A 13121-nucleotide genomic window follows, 5' to 3' on the forward strand; every position below is an offset into this window, starting at 1 on the left:
TTGCCATTCCTATCATAGTTATAGAAGTCAAGCCAAGAAAACGGTCACTCCTGGGCGACTTAGAGCAAGGGGAAAATAATCCCAATCAAGCTTCCCAGAAAAACAGATGAATAAACGTCACACTTTCAGGAAGTGTTTATCATCAGGAGAAAGTCCCTAAAATCTGGGACTTGTTGCTTATGATGATTTTTTCTGCACTGATCTCCTGCAGAAAAATTTACGCCCGAGACCCAGGGGACAAGCAGCGACTAATCATCTGGGTTTGCTACAGAGCCTAGGAAGGACCCCAAAGCCATTACCTTGAAAATAATGAAGGTGCCGGACATTGTTCCTTGGCGTTGTAGCATTGTAAAAGCCTCAGGCCACAACAGGTGCCCCAGAAACATTTTCTTTCAGCAAACATATTTCTGCTTTCAAATTTTAGCAACTGGGAAGAGGACATACTATAGCAGGGTTTCTCAACCAGGGTTCCGTGGCACCCTAGGGTTCCCTGGGAGATCATAATTTATGTAAAAAATTGTTTCAGGTTTGGGCAACTTCACATGAAAGAGGTAAGTTTCATTTAGTTTAAGAACACTGCTAATGCATATACATAGACTGACCCATGAAACGATTATGCTTTTGTATCTTCTGGCCTATATTGGAGCCTGAATGTGCAGGGGTTCCCCAAGGCCTGAAAAATATTTCAAGGATTCCTCCAGGGTCAGAAGGTTGAGAAAGGCTGGATTATAGTACAGCATGTGCCTAACATACGTATGTGTTTTGCTGGTCTGGCTGGTCCCAGGTCTTGTGAATTTCCTTGTCAACATGTAGGAGCCAATGCAGAACTTGTGGCTTAATTCTACATCATTGCAACAAATGGAACACATTATTTCCCCATCCTCTTCCTGTTCACTATTCACTTCTCTGCTGGCTGATGAGCAAAAGTAATTTTTATGGAACGGACTGTAAAGGCAACAGCGTGATTAGAAAGGAAACTGGATGAATGATTCTTGGGTTGTACAACTTCAGAACAGTTGAATTGCTGTGGGGGGAAGGAGTAAAAAACTTCAGTGACCCTCTTAATTATTGTGATTCCCCCCTCCCCCAATGCCCCTGCATGTTCCCCAAATGAAATGGTTTTTAAAACATTGTCAATATGGTATCCTTCCAGTAATGCCAGGGCATAAAGGCTAGGGCAAAGGCATCCTTGATAAAAGTTTATAAATAACAAAGGGGTTGCAGGAATTCACCCAATAAATACTTGATGACCTGGAGATTGCAATAGAATAGAAGCAGCCAGCCTGAAGCCGAAGGAACTTAAGTATATCACAGTCTCCCACAACGTAGAATTTTAGCCTGCCACAAATGGAAGGGGGAAGTTGGTTGCATTTCAAAATAATGTTCGATCTAACAAGAGTGGTTCAAGATGTTACCGAATTTTAAGTTCCAGATGCCGAGACAGATGTGACTGATTCGTAGCTTTCAAGTAGGATTCAGGCCCCTCTGCAATTTGATCATGCAAGATGCTAGTCCTTACAGTTTCTGAAAGTATGCGCTAATCTCCGCTTAGCTTCTGTCACAACCCAACTACAAAAACAGATTACTTGAGGAACATGCAAAGTCCTTCATAGTTGCATGCCTTACAACAGTCCTGTGAGGCAGGCCAAGATGATTATGCATGATCTCCCGACAGGGAGCTGAGCCCCACAGCAGAGAATCTCAAAGCTGGACCGGCCATTTTACTAAATTTATGATGTGTTATTTTGAATTTCCTTTATGTGAGTGAAACTCCAGAGATGCCAGATTTGATTGCCTTGTTTTCAACGTCTGACTCTTGTTTTATCTACCTTGTTCTCCCCTTGAAGATTATCTTTGCTCCTTTGCTACGCTGCACTGTTCTGGGAGGAAGAATGAAATAAAAATAAAACCAAGTACTGCTTCTGTTTTTCCTGGTTGCAAAATGGTGTGATGTTCAAGGCAACAGAAGTGCTACATGCATAAACACCAGACGACATGAGGGAATTATGAACTCCTGGGACAAATGAAGCTACAAGAGCGGAAAATGTTTGCTCTTTTTTCCACCCAGGCCTCTCTCTCTCTACTCCTCCGACCTCCTGTTGTTGCAAAGCTGCTTTGGCCTTTCCCAAGTTGTTAGGTTTCTTCTCCTCTTTCCAGGGCTAACAGGAGCTGGGAGCTGGTGGAGACAGGCTGGGCTCTGCAAGATACAGTTGCAGGAAGCATCCATCTGTTGCTTCTTAGTGCAGCAGAAGGGCCTCTAATGGACTTGGCAGCGAGGAATGGAAAAGACCCAGAAGACTCAAAAGGGAGAGGTGGAGTTGGAAGGAGAAAAATTCAGCCATCCATTTTCATTCGGAGATTGCTGCTTACAAAATCCTGTTTGGCTTGGTTCTGAACAGCAGCCCAAGCAGGAACCCATTCACTGACACGCCAAGCAGAGTGTCTCGGCAGGAGTTTTGCAACGCCCAAATTTTGCTCCTGGTGGCCAGGAAAAGATTTTAACTTGGTAAAAGACTCTCCAAGTAGAAATTGGAAGCAAAACATTCTCACAGAACCTGGATGATAGAAGGTGCTGAGAAGTGGGCAGTTCTGGAAGCTAGAGCTCATGGAAGACAGCAGCAAGGAATTGTGTGTGTGGGGGGGGGGGTACAGAGGAGGTAAAAGATGAATATAATTTGGTAAGGGAAGGACGAACCGAAGAAATGCAAACTATGCCGGAAGGAAAAGGCAGGAGGTGCTCAGCGCATATACAGGAAACATCTCCTGGCTAGATCAGAAATTAATCAAACCAATCTTTATTGTGGTCTTTAGCCAGCACAAGGCAAATAAAAAAGCAGGCCTAAAGATGAAACCGAAAGGATTAAAGTAGACAGAAGGGAAGTCAGTCGTCATACTTTGAAATGCAAGGAGCTGTAAAGCTGGATGGCTTCACTTAACAGCCTGAGGGTAAAACGGTAAGGACCAAAATACACCACAGGGGGTAAATATAAAACAGAAATGTTAGCTAAAAGAAAATTTAACGGTGAAAAAAAAAATTCACTAAAAATGTGAACAGTTCAGGAAATCATGGGAAGGCCATTCTCTGGGGAAATTAAATGGGAAGCAGTCCACAGCTGTTGCTCCCCAACCCTTATCTCTGGAGCAACTGAATTTGGAAAGGAAAATTGAACATTTCATGCTTCGAATGTGATGGGATGGTCACCACCCCATTTAAGCAAGGGACAGAAGACCACGTGGCACTCTTGTCTCAATAGACTCTGCTATTCTCAGAAACTTTCTGGAACCAACAACTGGGATGGTGCTCAACCACATCCCTTCTCATCCTTAAAAACAGTGTTCGGGTTATCGGAGGTGGCTACAGGATCTTCTGCATGAGTTCTCCCAACCCCAAGAAAGCCCTGGATTGCCTCCAATTCTTATATTATGCATTGCCCCAGTTGATGAATCCTGGTTTGCTGAAGAAGCCAGATATGCAAAACACTAACTGAAATGTCAACCCAACATGTGTGTGAACTAAAGCCATGGAGAGGCTCCATCTTACTTTGAAATTAAAGTCCTTCTTGTTATTCTTGTCTTCCATTAAAGTTCTATTTTAGCTGCAGCAGCTGAGCATCACTGCTGGTTGAAATCCAGCTGTTTTATAACTTTTTGGAAGTCTGTTTACAGGCCTTGGGGATCCCAGCCAGAATATACACTTTTAAATCGAGGAAAGGGGTTAGAATATACAGTGGTGATAATCCTCAGGGTGGAAATCTGGCTTCCTGTCAGCCAATTAATTAATTCCCCACAGATGTGGCAGATTTGACTGCTGTTGCGCGGAGGGAAAAATTAAGACAAATTAGGACATGCCATTCAATACACTAATATTTATCCTGGGTTTGTACATATCTGTGTTGGAAATGTGCAGCTCTGTCCCTCCCTCCACCAAAGGTACACCCTCAAAAGTGCAAAAAGTCAATTATGATTACAATATCACAATATATATGGATTAAGTATCGAAAGTTGCAACATTAACCACACAGATTAAAAGATGGGACAACCCGTCCAATGGGCAACCCTTCAGTTTAGAAGCAAATCTTTTTCCAGATTTAGAAATAAACTCCATAAAAAAAAAAATCTTGGCAGCATGTACAGAATATCTGGCACTGTTGTAAAGGCTTGCTTTTTTTTTTTTTAAAGTAACGGATACCATTACTAAATTATTAAATCGCACAGAATTATATATAATTTCTGTATTCTATAATTTTGCAGTTTCCTGCCCTGAAGACATCTGGCTGTCATCTGTTTTAACAGTAAACCTTAAGTCAATACCGCTGATTTAAATAAAAGATAAAAGAAACAGCAATTTCTTTTTGAAACCATGTTGGGTGTGTGTGTGTGTGTGTGTGTGTGTATAATTGAAGGGTGACATAAATCTATACAGGCCAATCAAAAAGAACAGGTAAGAAGCTGCATCAATGGCGTGCCCATAGCTAGGTAAAGGTAAAGGTTTCCCTTGACGTAAAGTCCAGTCGTGTCCAACTCTAGGGGGCGGTGCTCATCTCCGTCTCAAAGCCGAAGAGCCGGCGTTTGTCCGAAGACACTTCCTCCGTGGTCATGTGGCCAGCATGACGACACGGAACGCCGCTACCTTCCCGCCGAAGCGGTACCTATTGATCTACTCACATTTGCATGTTTTCGAACTGCTAGGTGAGCAGGAGCTGGGACGAGCAACGGGAGCTCACCCCGCCGTGCAGTTTCGAACCGCCGACCTTCCGATCGGCAGCTCAGCGGTTTAACCCGCAGCGCCATAGCTAGAGGCCTTCAAAAAATTAAAGACTAAAGACTAACACTCATCTTCGGCAGGCATTATTTTTCTTCTTTCCAGCAGCAATTAATTAGTGGAGCAAATGAAATCCAGAACAAAACGCTTTGCATCGCCTAATGCACCCGATGGCAACTTATTCAGCATTGGAAGGCTGGAAAAGGAGAGTTTTGAATTGTGCATAACAAAATAAAAATAGCAGGTCTGCCATAAACAAATACAAGTTGCAACAGAATGAAAGTAGCAAGTTTGAAAACAGTTACAAATATAGACTCAATCCAGCTGTCCTTTTCCTGTGTTAAGTGAAGTTGGTATTCAGAGTTCCAGGCTATTTTTATTGCTTATCTGAAGATGCTGCAAACTGAACCCAGGCCCTTTGGCCGACAAAACTGGTATTACAGGTAGTCCTCGACTTATGACCGTTCGTTTATCAACAGTCCAAAGTTACGACAGCCTTGGAATGGGTCACAAAATGTTGCATCACCACCCCGCAATCATATGATCGCATTCTGGGCACTTGGCAACCAGCTCACATTTACAACCAGTTGCAGCGTCCTGTGGTCACACGATCGCATTTTGTGACTTTTTTGCCATTTTTTGGCAAAAAACACCCATTGGGAAGCTGGATTCGCTTAATGACCCACAATTTGCTTAATGACCACCGTGAAAATGGTTGTGAAATTGGGTCTGGTCACATGGTGACTTGACTTACGACTTACAATGGAAATTCTGGTCCCAACTGTGGTCATAAGTCGAGGATTATGTGTAGTACAAGTTATCTCTTTTTTTTCCCCTCACATGACACCACCTTCAGGAATACTACAGGGACAGGAATGCAGCATCCGTGTAGGGGGTTAATAAAGGCTGCCCCAAAGGATGGTTTCTGGGAAATGATGCTGAAACTAAAAGGTGTTCTGCTCTCTGGAACAACTGAATGTTGTCTTTTCTCTCCTGCCCTCCCAGTTGGCAGGGTGTTCAATTCCAGAAGCACACCCCACAAGCAGACATTTGCAGACAGATTGCTAGAAGCTTCACACGCCCGCCCGCCCACCCACCCACCCACACACACCCCTGATATGTGCATGTCCCTTTATTAGGTAGTTCTCAAGTGTGAAAGTTTTTTTTTTCTTTTTAAGGCAACAGCCCTGCTGGGCCAGCCTCGGAACATGGGAGACCAAAAGAAAACAGCATGCTTTTGCATTTCATCAAGGGAGGAGAAAAGGGACAGGGTAGAATGCCAGGGTGGTATCCCTCCTAATCCTAGGTAGCCTCCTTTGGGAGAGAAAGCTCATCTCCCTGAAAACCAAGAACTAGCCCATCAGGGTTTCACGAAGCCACCCCCTGCTGCTGAGGGACTAGCTCTCTCTTTGCAGGGAGATGAGCTTCCTCCCTCTCAGCCTCTACAGTCAGGAAGGACCCAGCACCTTTTGCCCTGTCCCTTCTCCTCAAACGCAACCCCCCCCCCCGCCTCCCCTCAATTTGTCACCCATCCACACCGTTGGATAACCCCAGATCTTGCGGGGTGGGGGGAGGAATTTCCCTCCCATTCTCCAGCCTGGGCGCCCTTCTCAACCCCTCCACCCCTCCCATGGCACGTAGGGGGGATCTCTCGAAAACTGGGGACCCCCAGAAGGGGCAGGAGAAGCCCCCTTTCTCCCCATCCGCTCCCTCGGAGCCAGGACGAACAAAAGGACCGGCGGGGGGGGGGCGGGGGGGAGCGAAGGAACCAACCCGACGCCTCGCGGCCGCCCCCCACCCCCGCGCAGGGACCGGGCTCCGCAAATGGCTATGCCCCGCCGAGCCCGGAGGGGAGGAAGGCGAAGCCGCACGACCGGCCGGGGAAGCCGGGCAGGGGCGCCGGGTGGCGGGCAGGCCTCGGGGGGGAGGGGGGACGACCCCCCGGGAGAGAACCGCCCCCGCCCCCGCCCCCTCCCCGCTCCGCCCCGCCCCGCGGAACTTACGAAGCGGCGGAGCTGCCGGCGCAGCATGGCGGAGGTGCCGCAGCGCCTCGGGGAGCGGCGGGGCGCGCGGAGGCGGCGCTGCGGGCCTGGCGGGCGGCGCGTGCCCAGGCGCGGCCAAGGCGGCGGCAGCAGCGGCGGGGAGACCCGCTGCGGCGAGCGGCCGGGCGTCCCGGGCTGGGGTCACCGGCGGCGCTGCGGCGCGCTGGTTCTTCCCCACATCGCGCCGCCGCCGCCGCCGCCTCCTCCCGCCGAGCCGCGGCCCCCGAGCGGGCTCCCCGGCCGGAGCAGCGGGCCGAGCCGGGCCGAGCAGATCCGCGCTTCGCCCCTGCGCCGCGCGCTCAGCCTGGCCGGAGGCGCCCGCTGGGCCGCATCGCCGGAGAGGCGGCAGGGGCGCCCCGGTGGCCGCCGAGAAGGGCGGGCTGCCTTCCGAGGCGGAGGCGGCGTCTCGGGAGGCCGGAACGCCGCCCTGCAGGCGGGCCGAGGCGCGGCTCCGCTCCGCTCCGGCGCCGCCTCCCGAGCGCACATGGCGCGCTGCCCGCCGCTCCCTCCTCCCGGTCGCAGCGGGCCGCTTCGCCGCCTCGCGGGCCGGCCTGGTCCCGACGCGCGGCTCCCCCGGCGGCCGGGCGAGGAGGAGCCGCTGCCGCTGCTGGGGCGGACTGTCTGCCCGCCGCAGCAGCCGAACGGGCCCGCGGCTCCTGCGCGCGGGAAGGAAGGCTGGGAAGCTCCCGGGGAAAGGGAACGGGCGTTTCTTTCCCGGGCGGTTCAGCGTCGGGGAAGGTAGCGTCGATCCGGATCAGAGTCAGTCCGGATCCTCGCGGAGCCGATCCGGAGCGGAGGGTCGGCGGGCGACTCGATCTGCCCGCCTCCCTGCATCGCCCTCTCCACGGCGGGGGTGTTTTCCGTTCAGTTCTCTTACCCGGTGAACTTTTCCGCAGGTGCGCACGCACTCGCTGGAGTAGGCTGGGAACGAGCCCTCTTTCTCTGCCCAGCCTACCTCGCAGGGCTGTTGTGGGAAAAACAGGCCAAGGGGGTGTTAGGAAGAGGGCCTGGGGCATCAGGGAGGGGCGGGGGTAGGAATTTTGCAAGTAAACAAAACTCATCCAGTTGGGCCCCCGGGTGTTTTGCACACTGGGTGAAATGAGCCGCAACAAACAAACACACCTTGGTGTGCCTCCCCCTCCTTCACACACCACATCAGCAGATTTTTCCTGCTGACACAGAACTGCGATAATTCCACCCCAGTTAACTTGCTCTGCCCAACTGGACAAACACACACTTGTGAGTCATGTATTTACCATATTTTACCTGACCCAGAGTTGAACGGCTTGCAGTCTGAACTGCTTCCTAAAATTGCCTCCAGCTGAACTGCAGCCAAGCCTTTTGTGCTGCAAAGTTGGATCTTCCACGGAAGGGAGACCACTGGGAATGGAACTGCTCACCAAATGCCCGGTGCGGGAAGACAAATGATGCTTCTGTCCACCTTCTGGGAGGCTCAACGTCACTTCGCCTTAAGCTTTCTCTGGGCAGCTGGCCCCACTTCCAGAGTCTTTGGCTGCAGCAACTTGGTTTCCTTTCTTAAACTCAAGCATCTTTTGAGTTGAACTCAGAGCCTAGTAATTTCATAGCCAGCTCCATGTCATTTTCTCTGCAGCAGGACGGAAGCGGTTTGCTGTGGCCGCCTTCCATTTTCCAAATCTAGCCTATAATCCTGGGATTTCCTTGTGGTCTCCCATCCAGGTCGTAATCAGCCCTGAGCCTGCTTACCTTCTGAGCTCAAACAACATCAGCCAACAGCTGTTACCTGCTGAAACCTTCACTTGGCTAGAAATATAGACCATATGTTAAATAGTTCTTTTAATTAATGAAAAGAAGAACACTGTTTGGCAGAAATGGGGGTGACTGCGGGGGAAGAAGGCAAGTGGCAAATGATCCCCACTTTAAGCTTGTCCTAAGTCTGGGCCATGATTCCGCAGGGATTGTTCCAGAAAGGAAAGTTGCCTTTCAAACTGGGGGTGTAGATTCTACAATGAAGTTCCCAAGGATTAAAAGGCCTGCCTTTTTTGTCCTAAAAAACTAGTTGATAAGGAGGTTGGCCTAAGTGGAAGAGAGAAAGTGGTAGGAATCTTTCTCATTATCGAAGATTTAGAGGGGAATGCACTTTGGAAAATTCACAGGTGCAAACAAAAGACTCTCACCCCCCCTTTTTTTTTCTTAAACACAACCCACCATTAAAACGGTCTGGAATGTGACAAGGGTCAAAAGTTTAATTGGGATTTAAACAGGGGTACACAAAATAATCTTGTCTTTTTGGAAGAAAGGTGTTAAAATGCTAATCTCTGTGTGAATTGCAGAATGTAGCTTCCTAGGACTTTTGCTAATGTTTCCAAAGGAAGATTGGCTTTCGCTAAGTCCGAAACATGGATTGCCAGTTTTTGCAGTGCATGGAATTGTGATACCCTGCTACCATTGTTGTTATTGTTGTAATCTACAGTTAGATTCACCGTTTAAGACAGGTGGAAACTTAATGATCCAAGTCCTAACCAAGGACCTAAGTCTCGAGGGGCCAGTATATACTGTATTATTGCTTGTAGGCATGCAAATAAAATCATGTTGTATCTTCAAAATGATTTGGTTGCTTCAGGTGAGCCAGCTTTTTGCCACAACAGATCCAATCGGTAAAAGTGGTCCCTGTGCACAAGCTGCATGCCTTCATCCTTTCCTGCCAGTTCTCATCCAGTTTGGGAACCAAAGATGTGCCTTCAGAATTCCTTTCATAGGAGAAGACCGAGGTTGTGAAATCCTTGTGATTGACATCTCAAGGTGTTGCCAAATGGCCAAAGGATGGGTGTGAAGATCTTCCTTTCCTTTTGCCTTCGTGCCTTCCCACGTTTCCATCCATGAACCAACGTTCCCAAAGGTCTTCTCCAGCATCTGAAGGGGAGGATGATAAGCAACAAAACCCCAAAATACAGACATTGCTCCCCCAGCAATAAACTCAGCTCAAGCCCCCCCCCCCGCCATCCCACCAGGAAGATTCAGAAAAAAATTCTCCAATAGCCCAAGAAGTAGAAAAAGGAAGGCATCTTTCTCATGAGAAGAGGAAGCCACCTGCAACTCTGCAAGATAGATTTCAGCAAATCCTCACGGACACCAGATTGGCTGGGCTCTTCTTCTGATCTGGGGCCCATCCCAATGATGCTCTTCTTTGGCTCAGATATACCTTGGCCCATGTACTCATTAGACCTGCATTGTAGGGTTGTAGATCCAGAGCGCCCTAGAAACACCGTCAGAAGCTGAGGAGTGGTTAGGAGTAACAGTTGAGTGAGGAAGTAAGAGCAGGAGCCAGATCAAGAAGGCCAGCCTGCTAGGAGATGCCCTGCTTGGGACCTTCCCAACCCTCACAGTGTCCTGGTTTCCTTTCTCCTCCATAGGGCAGAGATTATGCTGTCAGAATGTTGTTGAGAATGCTGGGCGTGTCATGGATTTCCACGGCAAAGATGCTCTGAAGTCAGCATGGGGAGAAGCAGAGGCCGAGGAAACCATGACCAGCTTTTCCAATACTTTCCTACTTTTCTCCATCTTTTTAAGGCTACACTTATGTCAAGGTAGGGGACCTTGAAAGGGGAGGGCAGGCGGTGAGATTGTTCTGCTCGGCAGCCACAAAATTAGCCACTAGACCACTTCAGGTCTTCAGATCTGTGAGCTTCCGAGAGGCCACTTGGCACCCAACATCTCTGGAGACAGGGATGTCCATGGGATGTGGTCAGAAAAGTCAAGATGGGGCCCATGATGGTGCAGTTGAAGCTTCACCTGCTTTTTATGAGTGTTGCACATACTGCATGTTGTGCAGACACCCTTGTACTGAATGAGGAAGATGGAGTTGGGATACATGTAACCCTGCAGATCTCTTTTGACCTGACATGAGACGAAGTGTCATGGATTCCTTCCCCCAAAGGATCTTGGGAACTGGGTCTTCATTAAGGATGTGGGTGTTCCCACTATTGGAGCTCTGCTAAGAAGGGGGCTGCAATCATAAATCTTGGTGGAAGCCCCTCAGAAGCCCCTCTGTAAAGCTAATAGAAATGTTATATACAGCTTTAGGAAACTGGCTGAATAAATGCTTTGCAATCCGAAGATTCAGTTCCCATCATGTCCTAATACAGCAGGAAAAGATTCCTGCTTGTTGACATTCCTGGGGTGGATGGACCAGGGGCATCGCTCAGAAGGATACAGCTTCGTATGGTCCTCCTAAAAAGAAACCTATCATGATAAGACTTAACTGGTGGCAACATTAGCTGCACTCAGAAGCTAAATAGGTTGGGAATAGGTTAGTTTTTGGATGGGAGACCATGAGGAAATTAAAGTCTATGGCCAATGTAGGCAGTCAGGAAGAAACCACTTCCATACTGTTGCCAGGAAATTGCACGGATGTGCCATGATGTGTCCTCCATGAGGTCGGCAGAAATTGAGCTCCACTGGAGGGCATCTTCATTTCTATGGCCAAATCAGAATGGTCCACTGGAAAAACAGAATGCCCAGAATCCCCCTGACTGTTTCATCTCTGGAATGGGTCATTTATCCCATGGATACCTTGAGGTAAGTGTAGGAGGGAGTCCCATATCTCAACACACTCCTACTCAGACATTCAGATCTGCAGGAACAGGTTTCTTAAAGATGTCCCTGCATTCGGAGCTCAAGAGAAAAGTCGTCTTCGCTGTTTCCAATCGGTACAGTGGACTCGATTCCCATCTTCTCCTTCAGCCAGGTCTTTGGAAATGCCTGAATTATTGTTTCCATTCATATTTTTAGCTGTTTGTCATGGTTTGTATCTGATTTTCCGCTGTTAAGCCAGCTAGAGTCCAGTGGATAGAAAAGCTAGTCTAATGAATTAACTAAGTAATTAAGCAGCACTACTGCTTCCAACCAAGTCTCTCTTGCTAGACGACTCCATGGAGAAGCAGAGACTCAAGCAAGACCTGCTTATTGGCATGATGTGTCTGCTCATGATCCTCTTGGTCTTTCTAATCGTGGGATGCGTCTTCCTCCACTTCAGACTGATCAGGGAAGACACGTGAGTATGGACCCACACCAACCACTGTTTGGAGAACGGGTGGGAACCCAGCCACTGTGGCTTATGGAATAAATCGTGGCTTAAATCATGGCTCAGCTGCTGTTGGATAGTATTAATAGTATTAAGGAGATGAGCCAGAGATCGGATTTGGCATGAAGAAACTTCTTGTGTTCCTTCATTCTGAACCGTGAGGACTGGAAGCCTACTTGATGTAGCTTTAGCAACAGAGCATTTGCTTTTCAGAAAACATTCCCAGATTCATTCTCTGGTCAGAAAAAAAATTCTGACTGTGCTCTGGGTCAAAATTCTCCAAATATGTTGGGACAGACTTCTGACCTGTTCACCTAGGGTGGTCCAAGTCCCATCCCAACACCTCTGGGAGAGATTAAGTTGAAGGAGACTGCTCATTGGCTGGCTGGAATGGGATGGATGCATTAGTTCATCTGTGAGTCCAGAGTTGCATGTCTACCTGCAAACAACTGGTTTGCCCATCTCTCCAACCAAGCTAGAAACCAGTCCAGTTTTGCCTTTGAATACGCCATGAGCTGGGCTATTGTGGTCTGCAAAACATGTCTGATGTTGAACACGTCCAGACAGTGATGGTTATTTCATAAACCATAGTGAAGCAAACCTTGGCTTAGCATAATAGATTGCCTTGCCTAATGGGATGGAGGTGTCCTAACAGTGAGACACACGCTGAGACGAGGAGTAGGTCTCTAGTGTTTATTACTGCTACATAAACAGAATCCTAACAGACTGAAGAAGCGTGGGAAAAACCCAGACATATGAACCCCAAAGGTTAAGGCGGTCCCGATCTGTGTCTCTTTGAATGGCTGCTTAATTCCTCAGTGCTACGCATGCGCTTTACAGCCTGGATGGGAGCCCCCTGCTCGCCATCCTTACTCATGACAGGAGGTGGGCTTTCATTCTGCCCACTTTGGGGCCATTGATGGGAATATAGCAGGGGAGGCTGTCCATGTGAGGGCCCTCCGGATGAAAACATCCTCCCCTCTTGGACCATGCCTGGAGTTCTGCAGAAAGTTGTATCTTATTGTGATGCTTTTCCTCCTCTTGTCTGCATGAAGGCCCCTGAATGCGGAACTGAAATCTTTCGCCATCCAAACCCACTGTGTGGAGACAAGGATTGTCCTCTCTCCTTCTCAGACCAACCAGTTGACTTCTTCTGAACAGACGGCAGACCAACCGCCAGCCCAGAAGCCAACGGCTGTTGAGTCCAAAGCCCGGAGGGCCGCCACGCCCCCAGAGCTGAAACCCAACCACAGAA

The 13121-nt window shown here is 48.8% G+C and overlaps 2 protein-coding genes across 2 annotated transcripts in view; one reads left to right on the forward strand and one right to left on the reverse strand.

The window, feature by feature from the left end:
- ATP11C (ATPase phospholipid transporting 11C) overlaps nucleotides 1–6990 on the reverse strand; it is a 66839-nt gene extending 59849 nt beyond the window's left edge. Inside the window, exon 1 of the mRNA XM_063313664.1 lies at nucleotides 6766–6990. Within this exon, the coding sequence (XP_063169734.1) occupies nucleotides 6766–6792 (27 nt within the window). The 5' untranslated portion in view covers nucleotides 6793–6990. The remainder of the gene's footprint in view (nucleotides 1–6765) is intronic.
- Nucleotides 1–13121, forward strand: part of LOC134504489 (coagulation factor IX-like) — a 164366-nt gene that overhangs the window by 117652 nt on the left and 33593 nt on the right. The window lies entirely within an intron of this gene.

Source organism: Candoia aspera, chromosome 12 (genome assembly GCF_035149785.1).
Source record: "Candoia aspera isolate rCanAsp1 chromosome 12, rCanAsp1.hap2, whole genome shotgun sequence".
Classification (NCBI taxonomy): Eukaryota; Metazoa; Chordata; class Lepidosauria; order Squamata; family Boidae; genus Candoia; species Candoia aspera.